At 41.8% G+C, this 9,286-nt stretch overlaps 3 protein-coding genes across 4 annotated transcripts in view; 1 reads left to right on the forward strand and 2 right to left on the reverse strand.

The window, feature by feature from the left end:
- The window catches only part of LOC103361045 (uncharacterized), a 24,677-nt gene extending 23,826 nt beyond the window's left edge, over positions 1-851 (reverse strand). The window contains exon 1 of the mRNA XM_008287035.1: positions 732-851. Within this exon, the coding sequence (XP_008285257.1) occupies positions 732-851 (120 nt within the window). The remainder of the gene's footprint in view (positions 1-731) is intronic.
- Positions 852-3,034: 2,183 nt separating this feature from the next.
- Positions 3,035-7,072, reverse strand: LOC103361040 (D-aminoacyl-tRNA deacylase 2). Of its 2 annotated transcripts, none has more exons than XM_008287028.1 (4): positions 6,989-7,072; positions 5,468-5,654; positions 3,755-3,824; positions 3,035-3,667 (listed from the first exon to the last, which is right to left on the reverse strand). In XM_008287028.1, the coding sequence occupies exons 2-4, from the start codon at positions 5,576-5,578 to the stop codon at positions 3,342-3,344; spliced, it is 507 nt and encodes a 168-aa protein (XP_008285250.1). In that variant the 5' UTR covers positions 5,579-5,654; positions 6,989-7,072; the 3' UTR covers positions 3,035-3,341. The 2 variants fall into 2 exon arrangements, with proteins under 2 accessions (XP_008285250.1, XP_008285249.1); XM_008287027.1 differs by having other exon boundaries at positions 5,468-5,781; positions 6,989-7,040.
- The window catches only part of nubpl (nucleotide binding protein-like), an 8,072-nt gene continuing 5,330 nt past the window's right edge, over positions 6,545-9,286 (forward strand). The window contains exons 1-2 of the mRNA XM_008287036.1: positions 6,545-7,059; positions 8,465-8,645. Coding sequence (XP_008285258.1) covers positions 6,928-7,059; positions 8,465-8,645 — 313 coding nt within the window. The 5' untranslated portion in view covers positions 6,545-6,927. The remainder of the gene's footprint in view (positions 7,060-8,464; positions 8,646-9,286) is intronic.

A 9,286-nucleotide genomic window follows, 5' to 3' on the forward strand; every position in this document is an offset into this window, starting at 1 on the left:
ATAAAAGTCACACACATGTGAACGAGACACATAAAACGAAGCTTTAACGGAACCAGCCGTGTCTCACCTCAGCTCATGTTAGGTCGGTCAACGCAAACCGTCGTTACACCCACACCAACTTTCACCACCAAACTCTCCGCCGGAGCCGCAAACTCACCGGAAGCGTTCACACAGACGGCGTCTTTTCTTCCGCTTTAACTGGATTTACGAACATTTTCTGCAGAAAAATTCGTTTAAAGTCGAATTACAGGCAGACAGTGTCGCTGGTTCGCTGGAGATTTTTGACGAAGGTTGAAAAATGTGCTGAGCTGAGAGCTGCTCACTTCCTGTGACGGACACCGATCGGAGCGCCGCCTGCTGGATGGAGGACAAACTGCAGCTACGCTTTATGGTTGGTGAAAATCTGTTCTCGCGTTGATTACAAACTGCTCGTAAGCTATTATTGATTAGAAATACATTAGTGACTTTCTAGGCAAAAACAGCAAACTGAATTTTTCTTCCCTACATTAAATATTATTTTTCTGTGTTTCAGGGAATTTCATTCAGCTTTAAGTGTAAACTCATCAAATCATTATTTAAAACACCGGAGAAAAATCAGTGTTTTCACCCCCACGTAAACCACAGCACCTGGGGCCTCATTGATCATCAGTGCATAGAAAAGGTTCTAAATTCTGTCGTACGAATGAAATGTAGAGTGTGCGTAAGTACAAAAAAATCTGTATTTATCAAACATGGGTACGGGGGTCGTAGCACATCAGTAAGTCATCAGTGTTGTTCTTGACTTGTTCACTTTTCACAGCATTGTCTGGGTGTCTTTTGCTCCTGTCTCGTGTTCCTTTACTGAGGTCCATGTTTCAGCATAAAGTCCAGGGGCCTCATTTATCATCAGTGCCTACGCACAGATATGTGCGTAGAGCATGCGTACGAACATTCCTACACAAAGTATGGAATTTATCAACTTGTACTTATACTTAGGACTGTGAGTAAATATACGCACACCTCTGACCATGCGTAGGCACATAATCTAGCGGTAGAACATTGAAACTACAAATAAAAAGTATTCAGGGATTTTGACCACCGGCACATTCCAGTGTGAGGTTGGAGACATATGTGCCATTTCCAGCCACCACTGAGCAGGATCAAGCCGGCAGTGTTGGATGCCATAACTCCCCTGGTCCCAGCCTGCATCCAGTTCCCTTACAGCCATCACTGATGAGCCCAAATCAAACAGGGACTTAACGCCGTCGCTGGATTCCCAAACATAAGTGGAGCCATAGACAGCACCCACATCACAATCAAAGCAGCATCACTAAACGAGCTTAATTTTGTAAATAGAAAAGCGTTTCATTCAATCAACGTACTGATAAACTGCGATGCACATTTGTGGCTATCCAACGTTGTTGCTGGCGGCCTGGAGGAACACGACTCGTTCATTGAGCAGAACTGTTCTGTGGGTCTCCAAGCAGGAGCTGCTGAAGACAGCTGGCTTATTGGTGAGTGTCACAGAGTGGAGATGTTTCAGCTGGACTTTGGTTATTAACCATCTCATCTGTAGAGATCAGGGTTATCCACTGGGTGAACGTTCTGTATTAATTCGTCCTCCTCCAGTTGCATCAGTTCTCTTTTATGGACTGTGATGTGTTTTTGGCGCTGAGCTTAACATCAAACCTCTTTTTTAAATTTTTGCCGGCGATCTGTCCTCTGACCAACAGAAATAACTGCGGTGGTTTTCTTGTCCCATGCAGTGTTTTTTCTTTCGCTGCTCATCCCAACATTTCACGCACCAAACAACATTTTCTGGTTTGCTTCAACCTCGCTGACGAGTACCTCGATCTCAGTGCAGAAAAGTTCCTCTTTTTCACCCTTTTTGCCACGATGATGACGACAGGTGAGGAAAAAATAAATCTTTCCTTGTTTATAAAGAGGCGTGTTGCCCTATATGGTGATGTGGAGGCGTTCCTGAAGGCAACGTGCACGAGTATGGAGGTTAAGAGCAAGTGGGATTTATCAACGCTGATGACTTACTGATGTGCTACAACCCCTGTACGCACGTTTGATAAATACGGATTTTTTTGACTTACGCACACTCTACATTTCATTCGTAATACAGAATTTAGAACCTTTTCTATGCACTGATGATAAATGAGGCCCCTGCAGCTCTGAGGAACCAGAACATGAAAGAGGAGGAGGAGAATTCAGAGACGTTTTCTGTCAGCAGGACTCAGAACCATGAAGACCCTGGAGAAGGAACATTTCTTAACAATTACAATTACAATCTTTACAATTCTTTACAGATTTTGCAAAAATGTGTAAAAACTGGAACTGGATATGTCCACAGATGTTTCCATGATTGGAGATCATGTTGTCTCCTCATCCTGCAGATGTTGAACTATCTCCATGTTCCAGCCTCTCTAGACTTTTCCTCTGCTCTGCTCATCAGCCGTAGAAAGAAGCTCGACCATCAGATGTAGAAAGATGTTCCACCATCAGCTGAATGTATCTCCAACAGCTGGCTCCTCTGTTCTCTGGTTCTGACATTTATTTATTTATTGATCCAGTTTCATCAACCTGCCACTCTGACTTCATGTGACCAGTTCATTCTTCAAACACAACTATGTCAGTGGAGTTTTACCATTTCACTTATTTTCAGAGTTGCTTCCAGCAAACTGAATGCTTCCAGGTTTTCCAGGAACAAATGGATGAAATGTGACACGCTGCCCATCTGCAAGACCAGAGTCACAACTGGGACTGCAAGCCGTGACTATTTTCATTATTATTTTGTGGATTAATCATTCGGCTGTTTGTTCTATTAAATCCATTATTTCTGTGCAACACATCTGTTTACTTTCAATTCACTTCCAAAAACAGTTTTCTTCAGGATGAATAGAGTTGATCTTATCTTGTCTAAAATGTCAGAAAGTGGTGAAAAATGTGGATCAGTTTCTTCAAACATCTTGTTTGGACCAAAGACCTTGGGCTTCCTGTCACAGAGGAGGAAAGAACCCAGAAAATGTTCACAGTGAAGAAGCTGAAATCACAGAACTTAGACTGTTTTTTATTAAAAAATTACTCAAATGAAGGAACTGATTATCAAAATAGACGGCGATTAATGTGACAGTTTCCATGAGTCGATGAATCAGTCGCAACGTTACTGAAGGAAAGTCTGAGCTGACTTTGTTCTTTAGGTTTACATTTATAAACAGTACAAGCAGCTTTTAGGTCTGATTACACAAATAATGAACACATTCCAGATGTGTTTCCAGATGCTGTTTCTGTGAGCTCAGTCAACACACGTCTCTGCTGTACATGCAGATGATAGTGACGGGACAGATTTGCTGACATCAGAACTCCATCAGGTGAGTGTACGGCCCGTTGGTGTCCAGCTGCAGCACCTGTCTGTTTCCATACGTCCCGTGTTTCACCGTCACCTCGGCGCCACTGCCGGCTGAAGCGGCGGTGAGTTCCTTCTCACATAAGGACACGAAGGTGGTGTACAGTCGCAGCCCGTCCTCCTTGCTGATGTTGTTGTGGTACTGCATGGATCGACCTTTAACCTTCCCGCCCAGCGTGGCCTGAGGGACGATCAGAACGCTGCCGGGAAGCTCCGACACCGAGACCAGCTTCCCCGAGGACGACTCACACAGCCGGACATTCAGCAGCGTGGACACTGGACGACAGACAGGAGGACATGGCGTTTACTGACAAGACGGGTTAAACTTGGAGGTTAAATTAGTGTTCTTTAAATGTTCCTAACCCATCTTCTGCAGTATTTGTTCTGAGGCTCCTTTGAAGAAGCAGATGTAGATCACCATTCCTCTGTCGATCTAGGAGACGAGAAAACACCATCAGTGTCACTGCTGTTCTGTAGCAGCGTTAGGCTGTCACGTCTATGTCACTTCACGTCTATGTCACGTCTACATCACGTCACTTCTACGTCATGTCAAGTCTACGTCACGTCAACGTCAGTTCTACATCAGGTCACATCTACGTCACGTCTGCATCACGTCATGTCCCCATCACGTCCACGTCACGTCCGCGTCACGTCCCCGTCATATCCACGTCACGTCTACGTCACGTCCACGTCATGTCTGCGTCACGTCAACATCATGTCTACGTCACGTCTACGTCACATCATGTCTATGTCACCGTCACGTCTACGTCACGTCACATCACGTCCCCATCACGTCCACGTCACGTCACATCACGTCTGCGTCACGTCGATGTCACGTCTACGTCACGTCTACGTCACGTCTAAACCTCATGTTTACCTGAAGTGTGTATGTACCACACAGCGAACAGAAGAACTAGTCACCCTTCTAGAAGTTTTCTCCTTTTATTGCTTTTCAACATTGAATCATCTGCAGTTTAATCTTTTTTTAATGTTTTTTTTTTTTGAAGAAGAAGAATTTACAAAAACAGAATCTCTCATGTCAACATGAAAACAGATTTCTACAAACTAATGTCAATTAACTGAAAACAGAAGATGTAAAATCTGTGACTGCATCAGCGTTCTCCTCCTCCAGTCAGAGTTCAGTAGATGAACCTTCAGCTCCATCACTGGTCCTGTTGGTCTCCATCAGCCTGAACATCTGGATGCTGCAGTTTCACCTCATTCTTCTGATGAAACTGTTCAGACTCTGTCAGGTTCTGCAGGGATCATGAGTGAACAGAACCTTAAGTCCAGACACTAGTTCTCAGCTGGACTGGGATCTGGACCCTGACTGGGCCTCCAGAACTTCACCTTGTTGTCTTTAAACCATTTCTGTGGAGCTTTGGCTGTTTGCTTGGGCTCATTGTATTGATGGAAAACAAGTCTTCTCCACGTCTCAGTTCTCCTGCAGACTGCATCAGAGTCTCCACGTGTCTTCTGCTGAACTCTAGTCCAGATTTAATTAGCTTTTTTCCCCCTCAACAGAGTCTTTCTCTTTGTCTATCACAAAGCTTTGATGGTGAAGAACAGAAAACAGCTGTATAAACAGTCTCTAACATCTCAGCTGCTGAAGCTGGAAACTCTTTCAGAGGAGTCATAGGTGTCTTGGTGTCCTCCCTCACTAGTCTCCTTCTAGTACACTACAATCACTGAGACACATTCACTGACCTCAGATGATGCATTCACTGACCGTGGGACGTCTAATGTAGCTCAGCCACCTGGCTGAGTTACATTAGACTCACTCTAGAGAGGGTCAGTCTGATGGAATCACTCATTTTACATGTTATATTTTAATTAACTGTGGCTACTTTGTAAAATCTGTTATCATTTGCATTTTCTGCATATTCTTGTTCAAAAGCCAAATTTAAATTTCTATCCGCTCATTCTGGTTTTTCTTTCTTTTTGACTTTACTTTCACTTTTGTTGTAGCGGGAGGATCGTGGATTCCTATGACAAATAAACTGCACGGAATTAACATCATGATTCTCCTCATTGCTCAAACACCTGCAGTGTGCTGTCACCTGGCCGTTGTCTCACCTGGACGAACTGCGCCTCTGTTTGGTCTCCGGCCGGGCTGACCTGCAGCTGAGCCCGCAGACACTGCTGCAGAACCGTCCGGGCCGCCGGAGCTCCGTCGGTCGCAGACATCAGCGCACCGACGGACTGAATATGACCGAGAATCGTCCTTAATAACGGAGGAACTGCAGCTCCCACAGAAACTCACCTGTGATGGAGAAAAACTCGATGAATGAGCAGGAATCTCCCACCTGGTGTTTCCTGATCAGCTGATCTGTGCGGATCATCACTGCGCAGCATTTTCGCAGGTTGCCTTCTCTGTGGTTTTCCCTCAGCTTCATCAAATAATACAGACAAAAAAATACTAAAAATGTTCAGAAAATAACATACAAATTAAATTAAAGGAAGAAAATAAACTAATTTTAAATGCAAATATACGGGAGATTTTTAAAATAAGAAAAAAGTCAAAAATGTCAAGTTCAAAGACATGTTTATCAAATGTGATATTTATCCAGTTTAACCTAATTCATATAATTTAACAAGTGAGGCTCTCTTGACTACTGCTGACTGACAACATGAAGAAATGAGGCGGCAGGTCGCATACTTTGGGACGTTGAGAAAAAAACTATCAAACATGAAGAAACCATCCTTTTAAAACACCGAGACACAAGCTGCACTAAAAAGTAAGAAGTTGGTCACAAGTGCATCCAATAGATTCACTCAAACATCCATCCATCCATCATCTCCACATCTTAACCCTCACTGGGGTGATGGTGGGGGGCGGAGTCTATCCCAGCTGACTCAGGATGAAGGCAGGTTCACCTGGACAGGTAACCAGTCTATCCCAGCTGACTCAGGGGGGAAGGCAGGTTTAAAGATAAAGAAATGAATTTGGGTGTTTTATCGGATGACTTTGAAAGTAACATTTTAACTTTTTATTTTATTATTTTATTTTATTTCACATTAAAATGAAAACGATGAGCTCTGTCAGACATTCGACTTCACATGTTCTGGTATTAGTTTAAAACATGATGGACCACTTTGGACCTTGTTACTTTTTTCGTTTTTCTTAAAAAGTTAAGTGTTTTTAGATTAAAGGTATGATTTTATCTTGAAATGTAACAGTTCTGACTTTGTACTTCTTAGTTTTTACTTTATATTTTTAAAGATGCCCTTTGTGTCTTATAATTTGCACTTTTATGTTTAAGCTAATAGTTAAATTAATTTCACGTAAAATATTTTATGGTTTTCACCTTTAAAAAAGAACTTTAACTTTATAATTGTACTTTCAAAGCAAAAGTTTACTCTCAACAATAAACCGGCGACATTATTGTGTGTTCATATCTTTTCTTAAATCCACATTTATTTGACGCACTGCAAGCTTACGCATCTACGCAGCTGTGATGCGCACTGGTAATGTGCGCAGGCGTATTACGCCGCGGTGTGTCGATCTGCGGAGCTGTTAGCTGCAAACAGCTAATATGTTAGCTCATCTCACGTACAGCAAACTGTCACGTTTACTGAGAATGTGTGTGAACAAACCGTCAGTTCTCGGAACCGGTACCGAGATAAACAGCGGAGTTTCCGGCTGGCTGCAGCTGAAACGCTACCAGGTGAGATTTCTGTCCGTTTATCCACAGATTCAGCGAGCAGCGTCAAGGTAGCGTCAGGTTAGCGGTAAACATGGCAGCAGCGGAGTGTGCCCTCCAAAATAAAAGCGATACGTGTAAAATAAACTAACAAACGCATCAGAAACACAGCTGACTGTTAGAAAATAATAATTATAGGTGATCAAACGTTGTTCGTGACTGTTCCAATTGATGTGCTCTTGCTTTAATGGAATCTTATGTAAGTATTGGCCTTTATTTTGAAGCATCCAGCCGGTGTTCAGCTGGATGTGGGAACTTAACAGTTTTATTTCATCAGATTTGAGTTTATTTCAACACATAGAGCTCCAAGTCTTCAGCAAAATACACATTTTCACATCAGCGTTTCTAAATAACACATCATTGAGGTTTTCTGTTTCATATGGAGAGAGCATATTTCACACGCTTATACACGCGTGAATTGTTTTGGTGTTTACATGAATTTATTTAACAGGTTGACTCATCAACTTGTGATGTAGTTTCACCCTGTTCTTGGTTTTTATCCTGTTTTATTGGGTTCGGGTTTCTGCTGCTGTCCACTCCGGTTTATGATACACACAAACTTCTGCACTTTCTAGAGTTATTTCTAATTTTGAAAACCTTTTGGAAGGAGGCCCGACTGAAGCTTCAGTGAATCTCATTGTTGTGTCCTGTTCAGGATAAAGTCCTGCTTTCATCAGGTGTATCCACAGTTTGGTTTATTATCTGCAGCAGCCCTGAAGTCGAAGAAGATAAGAAAAAAACAAAGAGACAAGATTCTGCAAAGCGTATTTCCACCAACAGTTCAGAATTCTCACCAGAGTCCAAGTTTAAGGTGGATTTGGCCTGATCCATGTTTCAGAGACAGTCACATAAACACTGAATTCTCAGCTGCAGGTAAACTGATGAAGTGTTCAGAAACGGAGTCTGTCAGTTGTGAAGCGTTGTGTTTAAAGACTGAAACCGTCTCAGCACAGAAAATACAAATTTCACCCTAAAAACCATGAACTTATGATGATCGTCACTATAAAGGCAGGTACTGATCTGCAGGAACTGAATGATCTCTTCATCAGTCGATTAGTTAATGATAACTCTGATCACTGATTAATCACTGACGAGGCCAGAGTCACTCAGACCATCACACACTGGAATATTTGTGTGATCTGTCAAATGTCTTTGACATGAAACTCAGCATCTTTTCAAAATGTTTGTTTTGTTTTAGACAAAAGCAGATTTTTTAAGTTGGACCTCAGAAGGGTACTAAACAGACGGATTAATAGCCAGAATAAACGCATCGTGTTTGGAGAATATTTCTGAATAAAGCCATAAAATAATCTCTGTGTGTGTGTGTGTGTGTTGTGTGTGTTGTGTGTGTGTGTGTGTTGTGCATCAGCGGTCGGTGGACAGTAACGCCTTACAGGAGCGGCAGAAGCAGCAGATGGCCAGAGGTCTTCCCAAACAGAAGCCCATCGCTGGAGTCAAGCAAGTCGTCGTCGTGGCTTCAGGGAAAGGCGGCGTCGGAAAGTCCACCACTGCAGGTCCTAAAGAAGCTTGTTTTGATCTGGAACGTCTATAGAACCCTGTCAGAACATAGATTAACCTTTAAACATTTTAAACTAGTTCCTTTCAAGTATCTTGGTTTTTTTTTTACGTCACTGGAGTTTTATTTAGAATTTTCTACAAGTTTTAAAATGATTTTGCTTCTTATAGTTTTCATTCACTTGTTCAGAATTCTGACCGTGGCTGTTAGAAGTTTGCATAAAATAAAAAAATGACTTTGCATTTTAGAATTTTGTTTAAAAGGCAGAAATGTGATTAATTAATTCAGCGTTTCGTTTTATAAGGTGAGATTTTTCACTGTTTTTCTTAGAATTTTGCTTAAAGGTAAAACGAAATGTGCATCTCTTAGTTTTCACTTAAAAGTTCAGAATTTGGACCATTGGATTTATAGTTTTAGTTAAAGGTGAAAAATATAAACTAAAAAACAACTTTGCGTCTGTTATCTTTTGCTTAAAAGGTGAAAATCTTGACAAAGTCCGTTTTTTATGTGAAAGACTGAATTTGGATTTGGGGGACTTAAAAAGTGAAAATACTTTTTCATACAAAGTAAAGAAATGACGTTTGATAAAGTACAAATCTCAGTTTTTTGTGCAAACTTTGTTTGATATAACTTTGTCTTAAAGTGAAAAACAACTTTGACAGCAGGGTTCGGGTT

The sequence above is a fragment of the Stegastes partitus genome, unplaced genomic scaffold (assembly GCF_000690725.1).
Source record: "Stegastes partitus isolate 25-593 unplaced genomic scaffold, Stegastes_partitus-1.0.2 Scaffold483, whole genome shotgun sequence".
Lineage (NCBI taxonomy): Eukaryota > Metazoa > Chordata > Actinopteri > Pomacentridae > Stegastes > Stegastes partitus.

What these genes read in the sequence shown, in the direction of transcription:
- LOC103361040 (XM_008287028.1), bottom strand. Translation starts at nt 5,578, where the DNA reads ATGTCTGCGACCGACGGAGCTCCGGCGGCCCGGACGGTTCTGCAGCAG. An exon ending in CAGAGGCGCAGTTCGTCCAG is followed by an intron (nt 3,825 to 5,467) that starts GTGAGACAACGG and finishes CTCGTCTCCTAG; the next exon opens with ATCGACAGAGGAATGGTGAT. An exon ending in ACAAATACTGCAGAAGATGG is followed by an intron (nt 3,668 to 3,754) that starts GTTAGGAACATT and finishes TCTGTCGTCCAG; the next exon opens with TGTCCACGCTGCTGAATGTC.